Genomic DNA, 27,057 nt, shown 5'->3' on the forward strand with positions numbered 1-27,057 from the left:
GAAAAAGTCACAGGTTTTCAGGAGCTGAGACTGCACATGGAACTCACACATACAGACCAAGAACAGAGGATTAAATAAACCACAGAATTGATATATCATTAACCTCCAACTTTCTGCATCAATAAAAAGAAGCATTAGTAGAGCTAATATGAAATTGTAAAGAATTTACCCATACAGATCAAGAAAGGAATCAGTTGTCTTATACAGAGTAGAAAACAGAATATGACACAAATGTATATTCCATAAAGCAGAAAATCAAAAGTTAACATAAACTTAACTGGTATTTCTGGATCACCACTAGTTTCTTATAAGCTCTCAAAAGGGAAAGGATCCCAAAGTACAGTGTGGTTAAAGTTTTGTTTGTTTGCTTGCTTGTCTAGTTTAGAAACCACGAAGATCAAACTGATAAATAATATTATTGTTAAGCTAACGTTTACTGTGTGATTACTATGTGCTAGGTGCTGGACTAAGCGTTTTATAAATATATCATTTAATGTACACGTACACACACACACACAAAACCATGAAATTAGTATTATTTTTTCTTTTTTTAATATTTATTTTTTTATTTTTTTATTTTTTGGCTGTGTTGGGTCTTCGTTTATGTGCGAGGGCTTTCTCTAGTTGTGGCAAGTGGGGGCCACTCTTCATCACGGTGCGCGGGCCTCTCACTGTCATGGCCTCTCCCGTTGCGGAGCACAGGCTCCAGACGCGCAGGCTCAGTAATTGTGGCTCACGGGCCTTGCCGTTCCGCGGCATGTGGGATCTTCCCGGACCGGGGCACGAACCCGTGTCCCCTGCATTGGCAAGCGGACTCTCAACCACTGCGCCACCAGGGAAGCCCGAAATTAGTATTATTTTTAACCTCATTTTCCAGATAAGAAACCAAGGTTACACAGCTAGTAAGTGGTAAAGACAAACCCAAATTTTACTGACCCGCAAACTCATGTTTTTAACTACCATACTATACTGCTTCATATGGATTCTTTTCTCTACTTATTCAATTATGAAACATCTTAAAAGCTTTTGCACAGCAAAGGAAACCATAAACAAGACAAAAAGACAACCCTCAAAATGGGAGAAAATATTTGCAAATGAAACAACAGACATTTATTAATTTCCAAAATATACAAACAGCTCATGGAGCTCAATATCAAAAAAACAAACAATCCAGTTAAAAAATGGGTGGAAGACCTAAATAGACATTTCACCAAAGAAGACATACAGATGGCCAAGAGGCACATGAAAAGATGTTCAACATCACTAATTATTAGAGAAATGCAAATCAAAACTACAATGAAGTATCACCTCATGCCGGTCAGAATGGCCATTATCAAAAAATCTAGAAACAATAAATGCTGGAAAGGGTGTAGTGAAAAGGGAACCCTCCTGCACTGTTGGTGGGAATGTAAATTGATACAGCCACTATGGAAAACAGTATGGAGGTTCCTTAAAAAACTAAAAATAGAACTACCATATGACCCAGCAATCCCACTACTGGGCATATGCCCTGAGAAAACCATAATTCAAAAAGAGACATGTACCACCAATGTTCATTGCAGCACTATTTACAATAGCCAGGACATGGAACCAACCTAAGTGTCCATCAACAGATGAATGGATAAAGAAGATGCGGCATATATATACAATGGAATATTACTCAGCCATAAAAAGAAACGAAATTGAGTTATTTGTAGTGAGATGGATGGACCCAGAGTCTGTCATACAGAGTGAAGTAAATAAGAAAGAGAAAAACAAATACCGTATGCTAATGCATATATATGGAATCTAAAAAAAAAAATGGTACTGATGAACCTAGTTGCAGGGCAGGAATAAAGAGGTAGACATAGAAAATGGACTTGAGGACATGGGGTGGGAGGGGGAAGCTGGGGTGAAGTGACAGTAGCATCGACATATATACACTACCGAATGTAAAACAGGTGGCTGGTGGGAAGCAGCAGCATAGCACAGGGAGATCAGCTTAGTGCTTTGCGATGACCTAGAGGGGTGGGATAGGGAGGATGGGAGGGAGGCTCAAGAGGGAGGGGATATGAGGACACGTATATGCATATGGCTGATTCGCTTTGTTGTGCAACAGAAACTAACACAGTATTGTGAAGAAATTATACTCCAACAAAGATCTATTAAAAAAAAAAAAAACATCTGTTGAGCACCTGCTATGGATATGATGCCTGACCTTACAGAGCTTACAGTTTTACGGTGGATACTTTCAAGTAAAAGGACAATTACAATCAACATGATGAAAGTTAAAATACAGGTTGTACAGGATACCAGCACCTAACCCAGACTGAGGAGGTCAGGAAAAGACTTCCTGGAGGTTTAAGCAGAGGATGCGGCAGGGGAAGGGTGTTCCAAGGAAAAGAACAGCAGGCACAAAGGCCTAGTAATAAGACAGAATATGGCACGGTTGGAGCTTAGGAAGGAATCTGGACTAGAGATATGCCTTTGGGAATCATAAGCATTTTTTTCTAAGTATTCTTGCAATAATACCTTACAAAAATAATCACATATTTCTGTCACTTGTTCACTGCCAGCAACCCCAAATGTTTGTCTAGTTAATTGCAGAGGAGTGAGGAGAACAGAAATCACCATGAATTCTTGAATAACTAGGTCTAGCTCTAATAAAATTTAGAACACTACTAGGAATCAGAAGCATAAAGCTTTATTCATTTGACTGTGAAATGAATAAATAGATGGTTTCTGCTCTCTCACTGACTACTGAGGATGTTAATGCATCTTGTATTCATGCTACAAGCTATCAAAGTAGTGGTGGGGCATTTTACTAGCAACTGAAGTTTAGCTCTCTAGGTGAAGGGCTACAGTTGGTGATAATGAAAGCAAAAAGTAGGGTTTAAAACAGGCTGTCATAACTCCCCAACAAGATGACAGTTCTTCTTTTGAGTCATTTACCATTTTTGTAGCTTTATTTCAGGACTTATCGTGATCTACCTTACATTACAGTAATTTGACATTCGCTCATCATCTCTTTTTTCTAGAGCATAAATCATTAGAGGCAGTGAATTTATCTTTTATCTTGATAGGCTCCATAATATCCAGCACTGTGATTGAACAGAGTAACTATACCACAAACATTTGTTTAGTTGCATGAAGTCATAACACATAATGGCATCTAGGAAAGGTGCCATTTAGCTTTCTGTAATCTGCCAAATAGAAGAAATGAAATCACTAGCATTTTTCTAATATAAAATTTTGAACTGTCATATTAACCTATAATCGGATATAGACCTCATTGAATTTTTGAATTATAAGATGTCTTAAAAATATATTATTGCATGTGGAAACCAATGATAGCAAGCTCATACAACAAAATATGCAATTTAAATATTTGGAAAAGAATATCTTCAGATTATCACTTATCTGGTCATTTATGCTTGTCGATTTCCATTAAAGTAGAGGTTCTTGACTTTGGCTGCTCATGAGAACCATAGTGCTTATACAAACTCTCCAGCCCCAGAGAGCATGACTTCACTGGTCTGGGAAAGAGTCTGTTAGGCTCCCTGGTTATTCTCATGTGCAGCTAGAGTTGAAAACCACTGTTACAAAGTAAGTCACATTTAAGTTGCACTTAAGCTTGCAACCACATACATGGACCTTGTAAACATTTAAGAATCTTGATCCTTCACAACATGTGACCTTGTGGTAAAAGATTTTTGAAAATTTAGCCATTTTTGCATAAATATGACAAACTTTGAAAATGTTGATCCTAATTAAAAAAAAAGCTGGTCATTAGGAAATGCTCACTGAAGGGTAATCAGGAAATTTTCCTGTGTACTGTTTAAAGGTAGATATAAGTAGACTGGATAAGATTTTATAGAAAAAAAGATGCAAACACTGAGGTAAAGTCTGCATTTGTCAAAGTATGTGTATTAGCTTGTTCATTTGATTGCAACCAACTGACCAACTTATCAAAAATTACTGAATCATGCAAAACTTTGACAAGGAGCTTGGTTCACACTCCAACCTATTTTCAACAGTAGGCTGGGGGGACTTCCCTGGTGGTCCAGTGGTTAACACTCCATGCTCCCAATGCAGGGGGGACTTCCCTGGTGGTCCAGTGGTTAACACTCCATGCTCCCAATGCAGGGGGGCCCAGGTTTGATCCCTGGTCGAGGAACTAACATCCCACACACCGCAATTAAGCCCGCGCTTCAACTACTGAGCCCATGTGCTCTAGAGTCTGTGCCACAACTAGAGAAGCCCGTGCGCTGCAACAAAGACCCAACGCAGCCAAAAATAAATAAATAAATAAAATTTAAAAAATAAACTAACTTAAAAAAAAACCAGCAGGCTGGGATTGAAAACGGTTTTAAAAATGCCTATTAGCTCAGGTGTGGTCACAGCACAACCTGGAGGCAATTCAAATATAGCTTTCCTATTGCACTGCATATTTCAAATGAAAGTCTGGATTAGATAGAAAGAAGAGGAGGAAGAAAGTAAACAAGAGCATGTTTAGGAAAATTTTTAAAGGGTGGTAGAAATGACACAGATAAAGACTAAAAGAAGCTTCAAGGAATACAAAAAGTCTCAAAAGTTGAAGAAACTATAATCTCAAGACCAAGCTTAACAACCCCCAGCAACAAAACAGAAAGAAAACTACAATAAGGCATGTGATTTTCAAATTGCTGAAAAATCTAAATGAAGACAGAGAAAGGACATATTGCATACAATTCAGATCTAACACAAAGTAATGAGGAGTACTGAAAATGTTAAATAAGTGGATAAATATAAAAGATCATTTTCTTCAGCTTCAACTTTCTTAATTTACTGTTAAAAGCAAGAAGAATAACAATGTGTTAAGGGATCTGTAACAAAGGTCAATCCTCATTATTTGCAGATTCTGTATCTGTGAATGTGCCTACTTGCTAAAATTTATTTGTAACGCAAAAATCAATACTCTGTGCTTTTTCAGTCATTTGCAGACATGCAGAGAAGGTGAAAAATCTGTCACTCTGTGCATGTTCCCAGCTGAAACTGAACAAGGTGATGCTCTGCCTCTCATAGTATAAAATGCAAGTCTTTTTCACAGTCTATTTAGTGCCACGTGTTCTCAATCTGGGGGCTTTTTTTGTGGTGATTTCTCTGCTTAAAATGGCCCCCAAGCATAGTGCTGATGTGCTGTCTAGTGTTCCTAAGTGCAAGAAGGCTATGATGTGCCTTATGGAGAAAATATGTGTGTTAGATAAGCTTCATTCAGGCATGAGTCACCGTGCTTCTGGCCATGAGATCAATGTTAATGAATCAACAATATATATTAAATAAGGTATTTTAAAGCAGAAACACACATAAAACAAGATTATATATTTACTGATAGACAAAAATGTGTCCTGATGCTCTCAGGAACCTAACCCTGTATTTCCCCTAAGAGCAAGGGTTTGGTATTCACTAATTCGATGTCAGAGGTCACTTTACAGAACATAAATATCACAAATAATGAGAATCGACTACATGCAGAAATAAAGTGTATGACAAATGACAGCAGAAAGAAAACAGAAATATACTATTCCAAGGGATATACTACATTACATACAGAGTGGTATGATATTGTTTAAAGATGGTCTATGATAAGATAAAGATACATACTACATAAACTAGAGCAAGGGTTGGCAAATATTTTCTGTAAAAGGCCAGAGAGTAGTATTTTAGGTTTGGTGGCCCATACAGTCTCTGTCACAGTTACTTAACTCTGCTGCTGTTGCATGAAAGCAGCCATAGGCAAGATATAAATGAATAAGCATGCTATGTTCCAATAAAACTCTATTCACAAAAAAAGATGATGGGGTGGATTTGGCCCATAGATGTAGTTTGCTGTCCCTGCACTAGAGCAATTGCTGAAAGAAATTTTTAAGAGCATAATAAACCAATAGTGGAGACAAAATGGAATCATGTAACACAATTCAAAAGAAGGCAGAAAAAAAGGGAGAAAATGACTCAAGACCTGAAGGGAGAAACAGAAAACAGTATTTTTAAATGCATCTATGTTAAAACTTGTGTTAAATATAAATGGTCTAAACACTTAAAAAGCAGAAGTTGACAGATTAAATTTAAAAAGCATGACCCAACGACATGCACTCTACAAAAAACCCTCATTACATATGAAGATACAAGAGAGGTTATAAGCAAAAACATGTAAAAAGAAACCACAATGAAAAAACTAATTAGAAAAACAAAAAGCAGAAATGGTTATATTAATACCAAAGTTGACTTCAGAATAAGATACATAACCAGAGATAAAGAAGAACAATTATATTAAAAAAGGGATCAATATATCAAAGGCTGTAAAAATCTCAAATGTGCTTGCAAATAACAGCTTGAAAAAACATGAAGCAAAAATTGATTAAAACTGAAAGGAGAAACAGACAAATCTAAAATTATAGTTGAGAGATTCCTATACTCCTTTCTTAGTAAATGACAGAACAAATAAAAGGAGATACAGAAAACACTATCAACCCATTGACCTAATTGATATTTATAGAAAACTCCACTATACAAAAGCAGAATACACATTTTAAAAAATTACAAATATAACACACAGAATATATTGAAGGACAAAGTCCTATACTATAAAACAAATCTTAGTAAATATACAGGTTGAAATTATACAAAGTATATTCCTGAGCCAAAACTGAAATAAAGCTAGAAATCACTATAACAGAAAAATATCTGAAAAATTTCAAATTTCTTCCAAATTAAACAATCAATGGATCAAGGAAGAAATCACAAGAGAAATCAGGAAATGAAGTGAACTGAATGAAAATGAAAACACAACATATCACTCTGTGGTATGCAGCTAAAGTAGTGGTTAGAGGGAAACTTACAGCACTAGACTTATAGCACTTATATTAATGGGAAAAAAGACTCAAATAAATTACTTAAGCTTCTACCTTAAAAAAATGAAAAGATAAAGCAAGTTAAACCCAAAGGAGGTAGAAAAAAGGGGAGAAAAAAAGACAACAAAAGAGAAAAATCAATAAAACCAAGAACTACTTCACTGAAAATAAAGTTGATAAAAACCTCTAGCCAGAAAGAACAAGGGAGTGTGGAGGGGAAGAAACGCAGAAATTATCAATATTAGGAATGAAAATGACACCATCACTAGAGATCCTACAGACTTTAAAGGATGATAAGAGAACATAATGCACAATTTTTGCCAATGGATTTGATAACTTGGATGAAATGAAAATTTTCCTTTAAAGACACAAATTACCAAGGTTCACTCACAAAGAAGTAGACAATTTGAATAGCTCTATGTCCATTAAAGAATAGGAACTGAGTTTAAAACCTCCTCATGAAGAAAATTCCAGGCACAGATGGCTTCATTGGTGAATTCTAGCAAACATTTCAGGAAGTAATATCAATTTTACACAAATTTCTTCAGAAAACAGAAGAGGGAGGGAAATAATTCCAAACTCATTTTGTGGGGCCAACATTACCTGGATACCAAGCCACACAAAGATAACAGAAGAAAAAACTGCAGGCCAATATTCCTCATGATCTTACATGAAAAAATTCTTAAGAAAATATAGGTAAGTTGAATCAAGCAGAGTATAAAAAGGATAATATATGATGACCAAGAGAGTTTGTTCCAGGAATGCAAGGTTGGTTCAACATTTCAAAGTAAGTCAACATAACTCATCATATTAACAGACTAAAAGAGAAAAATACATATATGCAGAATAAGTATTTAATAAAATACACAATCATTCAAGATAAAAAGTTTCAGCCAACTAGGAACAGACAGGAACTTCCTCAACCTGTTGAAAAACATCTAAAAAACTTTACATGATATTTAATAGTGGCAGACTGAATGCTTTTCCTTTTAAGATTGGGAACAAGGCACAGATGTCTACTCTTATCACTTCTATTCAATATTGTACTAGAGGTTGTAGCCTCCAGTACAAAACACGAAAAAGAAATGAAATATTGGAAGGCAAGATATAAAGCTATATTTACAAAAGACAAGATCATCTATGTAGAGAATCCTAAAGAAACTTTAAAAGTTACTAGAACTAGTAAGTGAATTTAGCGAGGTTGTAGGACACAGTGTCAATGTACAAAAATCAATTGTATTTCTATATACTAAAATGAAAAACCAGAAATTAGAAAATTTAACAATGTTCACTGCAGCACTATTTACAATAGCCAGGACATGGAAGCAACCTAAGTGTCCATTGACAGATGAATGGATAAAGAAGATGTGGCACATATATACAATGGAATATTACTCAGCCATAAAAAGAAACGAAATTGAGTTACTTGTAGTCAGGTGAATGGACCTAGAGTCTGTCATAGAGTGAAGTAAGTCAGAAAGAAAAACAAATACTGTATGCTAACACATATATATGGAATCTAAAAAAAAAATGGTTCTGATGAACCTAGGGGCAGGACAGGAATAAAGACAAAGATGTAGAGAATGGACTTGAGGAAATGGGGAGGGGGAAGGGTAAGCTGGGATGAAGTAAGAGAGTAGCACTGATATACATACACTACCAAATGTAAAATAGATAGATAGTGGGAAGCAGCTGCATGGCACAGGGAAATCAGCTGGGTGCTTTGCGACCACCTAGAGGGGTGGGATAAGGAGGGTGGGAGGGAGACGCAAGAGGGAGGGGATATGGGGATATACGTATGCATATAGCTGATTCACCCTGTTATACAGCAGAAACTAACACAACACTGTAAAGCAATTATACTCCAATAAAGATGTTTAAAAAAAAATTAGAAGATTTAAAAACCCCATTTAAAACTGCATCAAAAACATGAAACACAGATAAAAAATGATATACACAATTCTGGTAGGCTTTTATGTATAAATCACCAAGCTGATTTTAACATTTATATGGAAATGCAAAGGACGCAGACTGGGATAAACAGTTTCGAAAAAAAGAACAAAGTTGGAGGATTTATGCCCTGACATCATGTCTTTATAAAACTAAAGAATTCAAGACAACGTGGAATTAGTTTAAGGATACAGACACATAAGTCAATAAAACAAAACAGTGTTCAGAAATGGCCCAAGATATATGTGGTCAACTGATTTACAACCAAGGTACTGAAGTAATTGAGTAAGGGAAGAATAGTCTTTTCAACAAATGGTCCTGGAAAAATCTGATGTCCTACAAAAAGAAACGAAGTTTGATTCTTATCTTACCATATACAAAATTATTTTGAAATGGACTGTTGAATTGTGCCCCTCAAAAAGATGTTCAAGACTTCCCTGGTGGCGCAGTGGTTAAGAATCCGCCTGCCAATGCAGGGGACACGGGTTCAAGCCCTGGTCCGGGAAGATCCCACAAGCCGCAGAGCAACTAAGCCCGTATGCCACAACTACTGAGCCTGCGCTCTAGAGCCCACGAACCACAACTACTGAAGCCCATGTGCCTAGAGCCCATGCTCCTCAACAAGAGAAGCCACCACAATGAGAAGCCCATGCAGGGCAACGAAGAACAGCCCCCACTCACCACAACTAGAGAAAGCCCGTGCGCAGCAACGAAGACCCAATGCAGCCAAAAATAAAAATAAAAGGAATAAAAAGAAAACAGAAAGATCTCAAATAAACAACCTAACTTTATACCTCAAGGAACTAGAAAAAGAACAAGACGTAGTAGAAGGAAGGAAATGACAAAGATCACTGTGGAAATAAATGAAATAGAGACTAAAAAGACAACAGAAAAGATCAATGAAACTAAGAGCTGGTTTCTAAAAAAGATAAACATAATCGACAAGCCTTTATACAGACTTAACAAGAAAAAAAGAGAGAAGACTCAAATAAACAAAATTACAAATGAAAGAGAAGACATTACAACTGATAACACATAAATACAAAGGATCATAAGAGGCTACTATGAACAATTACACACCAACAAACTGGACACTTAGAGGAAGTAGATAAATTCCTAGACACACGCAACCTGCCAATCCTGAATCATGAAGGAATAGAAAATCTGAATAGATCAATTAATAGTAAGGAGGCTGAATCAGTAATCAGAAACCTCTCAACAAACAAAAGCTCAGAACCAGAGGGCTTTACCGGTAAATTCTACCGAATATTTAAATAAGAATACCAATCCTTCTTAAATTCTTCCAAAAAATAGAAGTGGAAGGAACACTTCCAAACTCATTTTACAAGACCCACATTACCCTGATAATAAAGCCAGACGAGGACACTACGAGAAAAGAAAATTACAGCCTAATATCCCTGATGAACATATACATAAATATCCTCAACAAAATGTTAGCCAACTGAATTCATTAAAAGGATCGTACACATAATCAAGTGGCATTTATTCCAGGGATGAAAGGATGTTTCAACGTACACACATCAATAAATGTGATACACTACATTAACAATATGAAAGATAAAAATCATAATCATCTCAATAGTTGCAGAAAGAGCATTTAACCAAATTCAACATCAATTCATGACAAAACCTCTCAACAAAGTGAGTGGAGAAGGGACGTACCTCAAAATAATAAAGACCATATATTAACAAGCCCACAGCTAACATCATACTCAATGGTGAAAAGCTGAAAACTTTTCCTTTAAGATCAGGAACAAGACAGGATGTCCACTCTCACCATCTTTATTCAACGTAGTACTGGAAGTCCTAGTCAGAGCAGTTAGACAAGAGAAAGGCATAAAAGACATACAAATCAGAAAGAAAGAAGCAAAACTGTATATTTGCAGAAGACGTGACACTATATATAGAAAACCTTAAAGACTCCACCAAAAAAACTGTTAGAATTAATTTAAAACTTCAGTAAAGTTACAGGATACAAAGTCAATATACAAAAGTCAATTGCATTTCTATATACTAATAACATACTACTGGAAAGAGAAATTAGAAGCAATCTCAGGACTTCCCTGGTGGTCCAGTGGTAAAGAATCCACCTTCCAATGCAGGGGACGCAGGTTCCATCCCTGGTCGGGGAACTAAGAGCCCACGTGCAACTAAGCCTGTGCACCACAACTACTGAGCTCATGCACCTCAATGAGAGAGCCTGCGCACCACAACTAGAGAGAGAAAAGCCCGCACACCACAACTAGAGAGAAGCCTGCATGCCACAACTAGAGAGAAGTCTGCGCACCACCACTGGAGAGAGAAAAACCCGCATGCCACAAGTAGAGAGAAGTCTGCGCACCACCACTGGAGAGAGAAAAACCCGCATGCCACAAGTAGAGAGAAACTTGCATGCCACAACTAGAGGAAGCCCCCACACAGCAATGAAAGATCCCGCATGCCTCAACAAAGATCCCACGTGCCTCAACTAAGACCCGCCGCAGTCAGAAAAAAAAAAGAAACAAACTCATGTGCAGGTGTATCAAAAAGAATAAAATACCTACAGATAAATTTAACCCAGGAGGTGAAAGACCTATACACTGAGAACTGTAAGACACTGATGAAAGAAATTGTAGAAGACACAAATAAATAGAAAGATATTCTATGTTCACAAACTGAAAGAATATTAAGATGTCCATACTACCCAAAATGATCTACTGATTCAATGCAATTCCTATCAAAATTCCAATGGTATTTTTCACAAAAATAGAAAAAACAATCTTAAAATTTGTATGGAACCATAAAAGACCCTAAATAGCCAAAACAGTCTTAAGAAGAACAAAGCTGGAGGCATCATGCCTCTGATTTCAAACTACACTTCAAAGCCACAGTAATCAAAACAATATGGTATTGGCATAAAAATGGACACATTAAATCAATGAAACAGAACAGAGCCCAGAAGTAAACCCATGCGTACATGGTCAATTTATTTACAACACAGGAGCCAAGAATATACAACGGGAAAGGACAGTCTCTTCAATAAATGGTGCTGGGAAAACTGAAGAGCCACATGCAGAAGAATGAAACTGAAGCCCAGTCTTACACTGTACACAAAAATCAACTGAAAATGGACTACAGACTTGAACATAAGATCTGAAACCATAAAACTCCTAGAAGAAAACATAAGAGGGTAAGCTCCTTGACATCGAACCCAGCAATGATTTTTTGGACTTGACATGAACAGCAAAGGCAACAAAAGCAAAAATAAACAAGTATGACTAAATCAAACTAAAAGCTTCTCTATAGCAAAGGAAACCATTAAAAAATGAAAAGGAAACCTATGGAATTGGAGAAAATATCTTCAAATCTTATATCTGATAAAGGGTTAATATCCAAAATATATAAAGAACTCATATAACTCAATATCAAAAGAAAACAACACAAACAAAAAAAAACCCCACCTATCAATTAGATTAAAAAATGGGCAGAGGAGGGCTTCCCTGGTGGCGCAGTGGTTAAGAATCCGCCTGCCAATGCAGGGGACACGGGTTCGAGCCCTGGTCTGGGAAAATCCCACATGCTGCAGAGCAACTAAGTCCGTGTGCCACAACTACTGAGCCCGCATGCCACAACTACTGAAGCCTGCACACCTAGAGCCCGTGCTCCGCAACAAGAGAAGCCACCACAATGAGAAGCCCGCACACTGCAACAGAGTAGCCCCCACTCGCCGCAACCAGAGAAAAGCCCACGTGCAGCAACGAAAACCCAATGCAGCCAAAAATAAAATAAATAAAATAAATAAATTTATTTAAAAAAAAAAGTGGGCAGAGGAACGTAATAAACATTTTTCCAAAAAAGACATACAAATGGCCAACAGGTACATGAAAAAGTTTTCCATCAATAATCATCAGGGAAATGCAAATCAAAACCACAATGAGGTATCACCTCACACCCGTTAGAATGGCTACTGTCAAAAGGATAATAACATATGTTGACAAGGATGTGGAGAAATGGGAACCCTGGTGCATTGTCAGTGGGAATGTAAATTGGTGCAGGCACTATGGAGCAGCATGGAGGTTCCTCAAAAAATTAAAAACGGAACTACCATGTGATCCAGCAATTCCACTTCTGGGTATACAAAGGATATGAAATCACTATCTTGAATGAAATCTGCACCTTCATGTTATTGTATCATTATTTACAATAGCCAAGATGTGGAAACAACCTATGTGTACATCGACAGATGGATAAAGAAAATGTGATACACACACACACACACACACACACATTATTCAATCATACAAGGAAGGAAATCCTATCATTTGCAACAACATGGATGGACCTTGAGGGCAGTATGCTAAGTAAGATAAGTCAAGCAGAGAAAAATAAATATTGTATGATTTCACTTATATGTGGAATCTGGAAAAACCAGAGCTGGTGATTACTAGAGACAAAGGGTAGAAGGTGGGGAAATGGGTGAAAGTGGTCAAAGGGTACTAACTTCTAGTTATAAAATAAGTTCGGGCAATGTAATGTACAGCATGGTGACTACAGTTAGCAATACTTTATATCTGAAAGTTGTTAAGAGAACGATCTTACAAGTTCTCATCACAAGGGAAAAAAAAAACTTACATTATGTGAGATGCACCAAAACTTGTTGCAAGTATTAAGCAGAAAGGGTGTGCGAAGCTCCTGACATAGAGTAGGTACTCAATAAATGTTGTCAATTATAATCTTCCTCCTTTCCCCTCCCATATCTTTGCTCATCCTGATTTTTTTGCCTTGGTATGTACTCCTTACCTCCCATATCACTGAAATCTTACTCATTCTTTAAGTATCAGATGAAATGTTACATTTCATATGAAGTCTTTCATATCTTTTATCAACCTGAGAAGAGCACTTTTTATTTTAACTTTACTTTCTACTTCTCATATTTTATTCTGGTAAATGTTTCCCTTACCAGACTATAAGCTTTTTGAGGGAAGGGACAACATTTGGTTAATCTACTTCCTAAAATTTAACTAGTGCTCTATCTTTAAAAGGTTCAATAAATGTATTTACTAAGAACAGAAATAAGAAAAGCAGGTGTGCCCATCAGAGTCCTGGGAGTTAACCTGGAGCTATGCATGTGTAGGTAATGGAAGTAAGTGATTAGCAAGCAAGAATCTAAGAATAAGAAAAGAACTTCTGACATGGTTTTTCCATCTCCCAGGTGAGTTAGGGATCCATGAAACCTCTCTACCAAACCCCAGAATCTGAGTTGGTTCCCTTAAGATTTCTTTCCAGTTAGGACCTGAGTAGATCATTCTTTGAAATTCCTTTCTCCTTTATCTGTCTCTAGAGTGAAGACTTAAATTTAGGTTAAATGATTCAGAATTTCACAGCTGGAATTACACACTAGAAATCATCCCAACTCGGGCTTCCCTGGTGGCGCAGTGGTTAAGAATCCACCTGCCAATGAAGGGGACACAGGTTCGAGCCCTGGTCCAGGAAGATCCCACATGCTGCGGAGCAACAAAGCCCGTGCGCCACAACTACTGAGCCTGTGCTCTAGAGCCTGCGAGCCACAACTACTGAGCCTGCGTGCCGCAACTACTGAAGCCCGTACACCTAGAGCCTGTGCTCCGCAACAAGAGAAGCCACCGCAATGAGAAGCCCACGCACCGCAACAAAGAGTAGCCCCCGCTCGCCACAACTAGAGAAAGCCCGCATGCAGCGATGAAGACCCAACACAGCCAAAAATAAAAATGAAATAAATAAATTTATTTTAAAAAAAAAGAAAAGAAATCATCCCAACTCAATCATTTGATAGATGTGGAAATGTAATCCAGAGAAGTCAAATCACACAAAGTTATGCAGTTAATAAACAAAAGAGCTGGGAATTCCCTGGCGGTCCAGTGGTTAGGACTCTGTGCTCTCACTGCTGAGGGCCTGGGTTCAATTCCTGGTTGGCGAACTAAGATCCTGCAAGCCGTATGGGACGGCCAAAAACAAACAAAAAACAATAGAGCTGACCTAGTTACAAGCTCAATACTCTTTTTCACTACACTTAAACAACAGTTAGGATTCTAGCACATGTCAAAAGGAGTGTGTAATAAGATTGTCACATACATGTTTTATATTTTTGCCAAACACATCCCCATATCACTACAATACTGATTCAAATTCAGTTCACCATGATATTCATTTTATGCTGGCTATCTCCATAATCAATAATTCTATTTTATATTTGCATAAAGTTCACCCTGAATTATCTTTTCTTGAGCCATATCTTGTTTATTTCCTTGGCTTCACTAGAATTTTTCATAGATTATGATTTTTAATCTAGCTTCCCAAGAACTTGACCCATCTGACCCACTTCTCACATCTATATTAATGAGGAAGTAACATTAATTCTAAAATGATCCTGTAGAAAATCAGTATGCCTCTGTATAAATATAAGAACTAAGTAAAATTTCCAAAGGTCGAAAACTGAATAATATAGACTCTACCAAAACATTAGTTATGATTTTCTATGGGCTCAAAAAAAGAGAGACAATAAAGTTACAAATTGTATTTAAGTTAAAATCTTACCATTAAATTAAATACCTAGTTGCAAAAATATTTATTAAAACATCTGTTACCATCTGATGAAAGGGAAATTAAAAGCAAAGATACTTAAAGACACAAAGATGGTTCGACAGATCTACAAAAGAATACCTAAAATTACTTCAGGCCACATTTAAACAGATAAGTCACTGTTAACACACAGGAGACGGGTCATTTTCACAAACCACGTAACATTTTTTTGACTGTTAATTACTTCTACATCAGAAGATAATGCTAAACCATGTGAAGCATAAGGAACTGAAACAAAAACAGTAAGACGAGGAGCATTATCCAAACACATTAATCTTACTGATAGGATTTTTAAAACATGAAGTATACTAAGTTGTTTGAAACATAGGCTTGGTCCATTAAAAAGAAAATGTAACCAATTCATACTATTTATATACATAGTTTTATGATAAAACATAGAACATACCAGCTCATGCATCAAATCAAGATTATTAAAGAAATTTAGCTAAGATTCCTTAAAAAATGGTATGGTACAGGGCAGGGGGTGAGTAGATTGGAAGCAAAATAAAATCACCCTCAATTTAAAAATTTTCTTCTATTCTGATATATATTACAGCTCATTTACTTAATTTTTAAGAGACAGAGAGAGTGTGGTCCTCTGGCAGTTTAGGTGAAATCAGGATCTAAAGGGGACAAAGAGGGTATACAGAAGGGCAGCATACAGGGGACCTAGGAAGAACAAGGTATGGACCTGGACTCAGCAGCAGCTGTGTCTCACCCTTTTGGTAAGCCCCCTTGATGCCTTGTGCCTTCTACCTCCTGATTGTTTTCTCTGAAAACAAGTGAGACTGCTTAAGTCCTCTTGACTTTACACTGATTTTCCTGCTCTTAAAGAGATGAATTGAATAAGCAGTATTTTAAAGCTTGGATATAGGCTCCAGCTGTTAGACTCTGAAATTTCAGACTTTAGGCTTTTAGTCTATTAGGACTCTCTCCCAATGCTCAGAATTAGGATACAAACAACTGACCGATCCATATGTGTTAACTCACTGTTGCATGTATAATTTACAGAAAAGCAGTAGAAACAATATTAATTAGAAAAACTACTGACATAAATAGCATGCACAGTACCTTCTGATAAACAATGGAGCACACAAGATCCTTGACAGCAGATAAAGATAGTTCCTGGGCTTCGATGGTAATACTCTCCCGTGTAAGGCCAATTTGCAGTAGAAATGAGATTGTATGCACTGAGCCTCTGGAGTTGGTGAGTGACGGTGCACTGAAGCTTCCATTAGAGAGTCGCGCAGAGAGTCCTGTTTTAGGACTTGAACATGGAGAAGGAGCTGGAAGCACAGCAGGAAGAGTTGCAGGTATTACAGACTTCTGGGATGATGGAGGAGAATTGTTTGCAGACATCTGCCTTTCTTTAATCTTTTAAAACAGTTGTCAATTCTTTTTCAATGGTTATGAAGAGGCCTTAAAATCACAGTGGTAAAAAAATGACTGTACTTTCAGATTTAGTTGAAAGCTTCTTTATTTCCTCTTTTGAGCCACTCATGCTGATGATGGCAAGTTCTACAACTGTGAGTTGAATATACAAAAGGTCCCACTTCCCTTAATATCAGTCCCATCAAAGAAGAGTCTTGTCTTTAGGACCACAACCAGGGTTTTGGAAAGGATTTAACATCACTGAATTATCCTCATCAGAAGAGAGTTGACATTGTTTATTTACTAAACATCTTCATCTATTTTCTTTTAAGTCTATTCTTGTCTCTCTCTTTTAATTTCAGAAAATACATAATGAATAAAAGTTGTTTTTCTGTCAAAATAAAATCCTCCTAGTTTAAAAAATAAAAAGTGTTTAGGATTAGTCTATTCAGTACTTATCCTTTGGTTCCTTGATCTAATGGGACACTTTCTCAAATGTCCACACCTTAAATCACCTTCTCAAATGTCCTCATTTTCATTTTGGAGGAGCAAATTTTTCCAGGATTAAGCACAAAGGCTTTTTAAAATAGTACAGGCATATTCCACTTGGTGAATGGGCCCATGGAGAAAAGTTGATGCTTTCTGAAATGTAGGTAGCCTGGAAGAAATTTTTTAGAAACTTTTAATATTTTATACTCACTTAACATTATTTTAAAAATGCAAGAATCCTTGGGACTTCCCTGGTGGCCCAGTGGTTAAGAATCTGCCTGCCAATGCAGGGGACACGGGTTTGAGCCCTGGTCCGGGAAGATCCCACATGCCGTGGAGCAACTAAGCCCGTGCACCACAACTACTGAGCCTGCGCTCTAGAGCCCGCGAGCCACAACTACTGAGCCCACGTGTCACAACTACTGAAGCCCGTGCGCCTCAACTATTGAAGTCCGCGCACCTAGAGCCCGCGCTCTGCAAAAAGAGAAGCCACTGCAATGAGAAGCCCGCACACTGCAGCGAAGAGTAGCCCCTGCTCACCGCAACTAGAGAAAGCTCGGGCGCAGCAATGAAGACCCAACACAGCCAAAATAAATTAAATTAATTAATTAATTTTTTAAAAAAGGAATCCTTGTGCTTTCTTTAAATGATAAATTTTGGTTGTATGTTTATAATTCACCAATAAATCCTAATGGGTAGCCTTTTTTCTTTGGTCTAGTTATCAGAGCCCATAATTTCAGGGAGAGCCTCCTGCTAAAAAAAAAAAAAGCAAAAAACAAAACCCTGCTATTCCTCACTAATACCTAAAACTTGAAGGTCAAACACTTTTATTCCACAAATACACAACTGAGTTATGACAAAAACAGAAAAACAGAAGGGACAAAAAAGAAAAGTAAAACTGACATTGTCATAGAAATAAAGTACCACTCGGCCATACAAAAGATGTATAATACTGCCCTAACATAGACAAGAGTATTCTTTTTTATATTAAAAGTTTAAATCTAAGCAGATTTCTTTCAGAAAACTAAGGAAGCATATACTAAACACAGTTAGATGACACAAAGAAGTGTAAAAGACATACTTAAGACAGGAACATAGGAAAAAGCGATCTTGTCATAAAAAATTTCTAAAAGTGAAAAAGAGAATGCTAAGCACAGTTACATATGTATCACAGTTTTACATAAGGACAGTTCAAAAACTAAAAGTATGACACCATGGCTAAGTGAAATGGCTCACAAGAGATGGATCTTTCAATTTAAATTCCATCCATATACCTGTAAACAAGTCTAATGATAAAAAAGAGTGAAGCATCCAATGTGGTTGCAGAATGACTCTGGAAAGTAGTTAATGGGACTAAATAAATGAGAATGAACATAACAGAAGAGCAAAAACATACAGATATAGTATTAGGAATGAGCAAGTTCAAGAAAAAGTATGGCTTAGAAAAAAACTGCTTAACGATAACAAAGCTTTTAGAACTACATTCAGATAAATAATTTTAACCCATTTTATATTATACAGCACTTAACATCTTGTAAATGTTTTATACGCTTTATCTCATGATATCTCTTTGGAATTTGACAAGGCAAATACTATTTATTATTTTTGCAGCTGAGTTAACGGAAGCAAAAGCAGATAAAGTAACTTGCCCAGCATCACATGGCCATTAAGAGGTGGAGTGGGAATCAGGACCCAAGTTTCATACTTTCCTACCAAGTGCTGTCTCCACAATCACATACTATTTCTGAAAGAACAAGGAACTGAGAGAATCACCGCTCAGAGAGGATGTTGTTAAGGTTGAGAGAGCACACTGAGAAGGCACAATTGCTCAACTTGTCTTTTGCTTACCTTCTCTGAGTTTTTAAACTAAAGTTGTAGAAGAGCACTGAGAACTGAAACCTGAGCCTGGTGAATAAGAGGGACTAACACATCTTTATGGAAGTGCAAGTCTTTGGGTTCAGACGCAATGCACTCCATATTGCTAAAGCAATTAGTCAGTGCAATCACAAAGCTGACTCCTATCATCTTGGAGAAAGAGCTCAGAAAGAGAGAAACAGTCATGGCCTGGAGATGGGTCAGAACTGCTTCAAGTTTTGTGGGCTGGAGGAGTGGGGAAGTGATTTCAGAAACTGCAGACATATAAACTTAATATTAACCCTTAGTCAAATCTGAGAATAGATTATGAAAGCAAATGGTTTTCAAATACTTAGAATATAATGATCACTAGAAGTCAGCATGAATTCAAACAGAATGCCAAATCAGCTACATTTACACCTTTTAAAAAAGGGGTTATTGGCCTTTTTAGATGGAGGAAATAATAACTCACAATAATTGAGCTCTATCTGCCAGACACCGTTCTGAGCATTCCATATGTGTTTCCTCACTTAATCCTCAAAACAACCCATTTTATAGTTGAGAAAACTGGCTTAAAGTACTTGCCCGAGATCACACAATTAGCAAAGCCAGAAAAAAAATTAGTGTATTCTGGCCAAAACAATTTGCAAGATGATATTCCATGCTATTTTTGTAAATATGTTGTTTGAGTATGAGTTAGATGTTAGTGTAGTTGGTTAAGTTTGCTGCTCTGTATCAACTTAGAGAAGCCTTTAGGGGAGTGCACTGGAACTCTGCCCTTGGCCCTATATTGTTTTTGATTATTTATAAGATAATAAAGACATGGAAGACAGGCTTATAAAATCCTCAGATTGTACAATCTGGGAGAAATAAACTAAAATTCAAGTAAACTATAACAATGATGAGAGTAAAGCTTTACATTTAGTTCAAAAAGTCAAATGTGCAATATAGAAATGGAGAAATGCTGACTTAGACCCTGTTCATTAGAGGAGTTATCAACCCAAGAGTTTAACAACGGCTGCTAATATACTGGGTGACTAACTAATGTAAACATAAACCCCCAGGACACTGAGAACACATCAGCATCAATCAGTATACTGGTTGCTAGTCAGCTTATGTTACCACTGTATTCATTTTTACAGTCCACGCTTCTAAGAGCTATATTGATGTAAAAAAATAATAGAGTACATATCTAGATAAAGCTGAAAACAATGTCATGTGACAAATGATGCTTAACACAACCAAGCAGAATAATGGTCTTCAAATATGAAAAGAGAATAAGAGAATTAAGAGAATAATTGGGTTTTTCCCCCATTTTTATATGGATGATTTATTTATTTTTTGCTATTGATAACAATGTATTCATTTATGAAGTGTTATCCCTACTCACACCACACACCCAGGGAGTTGTGTTACTGGGTGGACACAGTGCAAACATAAGATTAGGAAATTAACAGAGAATAATTGGTTTTATTCAGTATCATTGCAGAGGGTAGAGGGTAGAGGTAAAATGAAGATAACAGCTATGAGGACTGTGCTACTGCGTGTACAATATCTACAGTGGTACCTGGCTTATCCTAGGTGCTAAGTTTTAGCAATTTTCACAGTAATTAGGTGAAAGAATTAACAATTAAGCTCCTACTTCATACTAAACACTGCAACTGAGATATCAAACTTCATTAAATCCTTGCTATGACACTAGGAAATTTGTTTAACTGCTTTACAGAAAAGGAACCAGAGCTTCAGAATTGTTGCTTACCCACGACTACACAGCTAATAAGTGATGGAACTGGGATTCACACCAAAGTTTCCCTGACTCCAAAGCCCATGTTCTTTATACTTCTTCACTTCACCTCCAACAACCTAAGAACAATCTACAACAGGTTTTCTCATGAGGTAATGAGGTCCTTAAAACACCTGACTTGAGCAGTTTCAAAAAGCTGAACTGTCATAAAAAGGTGAGTCAAATATCTATGAATAATACTGTATGCAGGTTAAATACTTCAAAATACAAGACACCGCTGTGTTCGAGAATAATAATTTATTTGTGACGGATATCTTCCCACTAAATTTCCATTTTATAATACCTGCTAATATTAGCCAAATAACAGTAACTGTCTTATGATTACAATCAACTATCAGAACGATCGATAACTATTAATAAACTATATGTTATACTTTTGCATAAAAATATTTTTTACAGTTTCAGCATGAACACAAATAGAAGAAACTAAGTGAGCTGTCATATTAGCTTCTGCCCACTCATCCCATCTTTTTTCCCTCTCCTTGTTTTGCTTTATGGAACCTTGATTTGATCTGTAAGATGCAACAAGATGTAGGGTGCAAAATATTAAGACTAAATATCAAAAAAAAAATCTAACAACTCTAATTTTGTCTTTATGCTTCAATCAGAAAACTGAGACAATAGTACATCATACTAATTCATAAATCAATTAGATATGTTTGTTGCTAATAGCTATGAGTTGGCAAGCATTTCTAATATGTTTATTTGCAACATCTCAAATATTCTTTGGGGGAATTATCTGTCACATATTTCATTCAAATGAAATTGTCACTATTGTTGAATGGAATCAAAAGATGGCATATTAAAGGAATCTTGAGCCCAACCTGCCCTATTATTACAGACAAGGTAAAAATAAAGGCCCTGGAGGTTAGGTGACTTAATGGAGGGTTACTTCACGGTAACATCACAAGTTGATCTACCCTTTCTCTCCCTCAACTCCCCCTACATATACATTATCTCATTTCTTAGCAAAGCCTCTAATTATAAGAAGCTCTAACAGCAGCATTTTCATTCAACAAATACTTATTGAGTGCCTATTATCTGCTAGACTGTTATGAGAGACTCGGGTTGTACAGCAGTGACCAAAACAGACATGGCTATTGCTCTCTCTGGAGCTTACAGTGTGATATGGGACACACACATTAAACAAATATTCACATTAATAGCAAGGCAATTACAAATTATGAAAAGTGATATGACAGAGTATACTGAGAGGAACTAATTTCAACTGAGGTTCACAGGCAAGGCACCTTTAAGGAAGCTAAAACCAAAGGATAAGTAGGAGTCAGGGAAGCAGAGAGAGAAGCAAAGAGGATTCCGGAAGACAAAACAAATCCAGCTAGTAAATACTTCAAAACGAAGCTCATCATTTAGTGTAGGCAGTGTCCTTTTTGTACTCAGTAAAGGCAAAAGTAAAGAGGTAAAACACTTTTCCTATTCAGAATACCATAATATTTACACCATGACTCCCTACCAATAACAGGTTTTCCTGGTTTGATTAAGTTTTGTGTGCTAGGAATGCTAATGAATGCAGGGTCTTTTTTTCTCCTGTTGATATGTACTGTATTCTTTCAGTATGTACAAAAAGCATATGGCCTTTTTCAATGCAATACTGACCAGAGTCCTGAAGTCAGTATCCATGTTCTACCTTGATACAGGCCTGACTTTGCTTAATAATCCTGATGTTGCTTTTATATTGTATGAAAAATCCAAGTAACTTTGTTGATGGTTTTTAAAATCATAGTTTCTAGCAATCCCTACATCTACTTATATATTTTCAAAAATGTAACTATCACCTTAGATTAATATAAATACTTTTCCTCCTAAAAGCTCAGCATTCAACTAAATTGTTGCTGGTAAAATTCAGCTCATCTAGACCAGGGGTATTTGAATCTCAGTCTTTTCCACTGTCAGAGAGAACAGAGATAGAGCACACCAAGTCTGCTCTCTGCTCAGGCACTGAAAAGTTTATCCAGTAACAAGATTACGGACTGCCAGTCTGGTGATGCTGTACAAATTTACATTTGGCTTGTTGTATCTTCATAACCTCTCTCTGCACCAGTGGTATCTGAGAAATCTGACTCATAGCCAATGAGCAATTTCTTACATACAGCCACTATAAACTAATCACACAAGTGGAGAAAACCTTCTTCTACACTGAAATTAAAATTAAAACATCTCCTAAGTACATTATCTCAAGTTTTTTCATTAATGAGACAACTGCTCCAAAAAGGCTCACATACATGTTCAATTTGAATTACATAATCAGAGACTCAAAGTACTATCTGCACAGATTATGAATCATAAGCATGATTATTATCAAACCAAATTAAAAACTGTACTAGCTAATAATTTCCCAATATGAAGTTCTGTAAAATCAGTTTCTTTTTAAAATGAGCAATTAACTCTAATATGGTAATATTTTCATCAACTTTAGAATGTCTTTTTTAAAATGAGAACAAAATGTCCCTTAAGAAACATGCATTTAAATGACCATTCTTTTTTTTCTGTATAAGATTTTCCCAATTCTTATATAATTTAAAAAATTTAATATCCAAGAACTTGATTTATTAAGCTCTTTTTTGGGGGGGGCATGGCAGTTTTTAGATTAAAAGCAATCCACTAAGAGAGAAATTTCTATTTTAAAGACGTCACCTCATGAAACTGAAAGCTTATAAAATTTATATATTTAAAAGACTCACTACGATCTGAGATGCTTAAAACATTCATTTCAAGATAATAAACCAGTCAGCATTCTTGAATCTGAGTCATCCTAAAAAGTTAAAAGCTATATACCAAATTATAGAACTGAGGATGGAAAACTGGCTTGTCAAATATTCAAGTTCCTCTGATCAGGCCGACCACATCTACATTACCTACCGAAGCAAAACCTAACATGAAGGCTTCTGTGACACGTTTTAAATACTTTTAATAAAACTTGTAACTTCTTTTTTGGCTGAATGTCCTTGCTTGCTCTGAATCCAGATCCTAACACGGAAGGAGGAAAGGGTTCCTTTATTAAGTAAAACTGGCCTAGATCTCGGTCAGGGAACTTTATGGATGCTTTCAGCCAAAAATCCAGAGTTGTCCTCACAGCCTTAAATTTACTAAGTAAGCTTGATCTAAAGAAAATCACAGCCGCTAAAACTTTAGGAACTGCAGCATTAAGTACAAAGGAGAAACAGTATAAGAGTAACACGCTAACGTTTTCTAGGGTACAAATTACGGTATTTTAAAAGTTTTCGTTTCATTTGCCTCTACAGCTCATTAAGGCTGTGTCGAACAAAGTAGCAGTTCAGGATGTAACTTATCCTTCCTAATCAAAGATGACACCGATAGTCTTATTTCCTGTGGGGATGGGTGTGGTTGAAGAGACAGTTACGTCCAAGCCATCAATCTGTGTATGGAAAAGTCTGCAGCTCTCACACACGCTGTCGCTCGATTTATACTCGTGCCTGCACACGGCAAGGCCTATGCTTCTGACTGCGATGACTTCAAATAAAATATCCAACAGGCAATCGAACAGTATGGAGTTATTTTTACTGCTCAAAGACGCAGTCGCGCTCCTCAGTGTTTCGTCTTAAGAAAACCCTCCCGGGGATGAGACCGACTCGGAGCTCCGCCGCAACTTGCAAAACTAAAGACTCAGGAAATTGGGGTGGGGGCTTACGTTCTCTAAGCGCCGTCGACTCACTCTTTGCGACGCGTACAAGGTAAAGTGGTGAAAAGAAAAGGGAAAGGCTCATCCAAAATTCGGCAGCGTGAGTGCCGCCGATCTGGCGTTGGGAGCTAGTTGGGGGGACCCGGTAAGAGACTGGGTCCGAGAGGCCGAGCGCGGTGGTCGCCGGCGGAGCGCGACTCCAAGTTGGCGTCGGCGCCCACGCCGGAACTTGGCCCCATATGGCTGCAGCGCCGGCGCCCCCGCTCGCAGCAGCGCCCACCGCCCGCTCCTCCCGCCGCGCGCTCTACCAATTTCCCGCCCAACCCCGGCGGCCGCCGCCCAGCCCCGCGCGGGATTCGAGTCCCTCCGCCGCCGCCGCCGCCGCCGCCGCCGCCGCCGCCGCCGCGTGCGGGTGGGTGGGGGAGGGGAGGCTGCAGCCGCCGCCGCCGCCTCACCCGACGTGCTGGGAGAACAAAGCGGCGGCCGCTGCGGCGCTAACTTTTTCGGTGTCTGTTCCGCTCTCCCCGAAGCGACTACTTACAGAGGCGGGCTCCGCCGGTCGTGAGAAACTCCGCGCCCGCCAGCGTCTGGGTCCCGGACCAGGCGCCAGCGAGGCTTCACGCGCCTCGCAGGATCCCGCCCGCCACAGGCACCCCTTCCTCTGTCCCTCCCTCCGCCCCGTCCCGTCCTGAGGCCCGAGGGCGGGGGGGGCAGGGGCGCGCGAGGGGCGGGGGCGCGCGGTCGGCGCGGGGCCTGCCGGGAGCTGTAGTCTCCTCGCGAGCTCCAAGCGGTGGTAGCAGCGCGGGGAAGTTGGTCAGTGTCTTGACACCGCGCGCGGGCAACAGGAGCTCCTGGTGCTCTCAGGCTCGCTCTGCACCCTCTGAGGTCCTGGCGTCCCCATGAGCACTGGAGAGCGGGGCGCGACCCTGCACTTATTCCAGTTACGCACTGTACTTGATACCCATTATTGCTACTGAACTGCCTTTTTCTCTTCTGTCGCCCGCTCTGAGGTAGACAATGGTGGCAAGGGGGCAAGAGGTGACAAGTTGGACACGGGACTTGTAAGGGGTCTATAGTAGAGAGCAGTTTTCACCCTGAGGTATCGTCTCACTTCTCCGCCTGTTTCACTCCCGAGTGTTTGCCCTCCAGCTGGCCGTTTGGCACAGGGGCCCCGGGCGTTCCACACCCAGGCGGATACGTCCGGAGCCCTTCACCTAAAGCGGGGTAAATGGAAGTCTCTGCTTTCAATGTGTTGTGTGTATCCTACTTGTCCATCTTTAAACTCCAGTGTGTCCCCTACCATCAGAGTGAAGTGCAGCCAAGAATCACCGAACCTAGTTTTCCAAGTGACATTGACAAGGGTGACAATGCCGGGTGAAGGGGGACGCGGGTGAGATGAGATCTAGAGGGAAGATACACTAGGTGTTAAATTATACATATTTTATGTGAGAGAAAAGCGTGAGCAGCTGACACCCATTGTCCCAGAAAAGACCCAGGTCTCCTTATGTCCAAATTTCATCCCCAGTATATTTCAAGTAAATTATATTGAAACAAGCGGATGGGTTGCAGGCAATAATCCATCCATCCCCATGCAGAGGTCGAGGGCAGTTTTTGAGAACAGAGAGAAAAGAAAGCTAAGTGGGTCCCTACTTTTTATACCAAGTCATAAATCTTACTGGATGTCCCTGGATTTAAACTTAAGTGGGAATTTTAAAATAATTTATATTAAAGACAGGGCAAGTAAAATTCTGTATAACTCTGATCTACTCCGAAGCTATATTTTTAAAAGATGTTTCTGAAACATTTTTGGAAATTAGAAGATACTGATTGTCTCACATTCAGTAATATCTAACTCAGTCTAATTATATTTTGTAGTCTTATTCTGCTATTCTTTTACTTTAAAATTGAAAGTAAATTCACTCAAGTTTCTTTAAAAAAAAGCAAAAACGAAAAATGCTCTTACCTAACTTTGCCTTTTTCTTCCTTCCACTTCACAACTGACATTTTAGTCCAAACCCAAATATCCTCTCTCAGCAAGATTCCCAGGATCTCATTGGAGCAGTTTACAGCCAGTCCTATCTCACTAGTGACTCCCATTTTCACTCGTGGTCCTTAAAGAGACAGAAGTTACTCTTTCTAGAAGTAACTTTTCTAAATGAAGCAAGCTGCTATTTTACAGAGGTGCAAGGATTTGTGTGTATGAGAATATATATGTGTGTATATACATATACATATATATTATATATACATATAAACATATACATTTACATTATATATACACATACATATGGTCATTTCATTTCCACTTTTCCACTTCTCTTTTTAAAAATGAAATCATCGCCTTTCAAATCACTGAAAGGTGAATCTTTCAATAATACATTTAAGTGTAAGACTGTCTTTGTACCTGTAATTTTTTTGCTTGACATGAACTACAGTTTCCT

The 27,057-nt window shown here is 38.1% G+C and overlaps 1 protein-coding gene across 2 annotated transcripts in view; it reads right to left on the reverse strand.

Moving 5' to 3' along the window:
- The window catches only part of PRKD3 (protein kinase D3), an 82,123-nt gene extending 56,875 nt beyond the window's left edge, over positions 1-25,248 (reverse strand). The window contains exons 1-2 of one of the 2 annotated variants that reach the window (XM_068564052.1): positions 25,158-25,248; positions 16,509-17,466 (exon numbers count right to left, since the gene is read on the reverse strand). In XM_068564052.1, the coding sequence (XP_068420153.1) occupies positions 16,509-16,796 (288 nt within the window). In that variant the 5' untranslated portion in view covers positions 16,797-17,466; positions 25,158-25,248. The remainder of the gene's footprint in view (positions 1-16,508; positions 17,467-25,157) is intronic. The other variant, XM_068564053.1, reaches the window with a different exon arrangement.
- Between the last annotated feature and the right edge of the window lie 1,809 nt (positions 25,249-27,057).

This window comes from Eschrichtius robustus, chromosome 15 (genome assembly GCF_028021215.1).
Source record: "Eschrichtius robustus isolate mEscRob2 chromosome 15, mEscRob2.pri, whole genome shotgun sequence".
NCBI lineage: Eukaryota > Metazoa > Chordata > Mammalia > Artiodactyla > Eschrichtiidae > Eschrichtius > Eschrichtius robustus.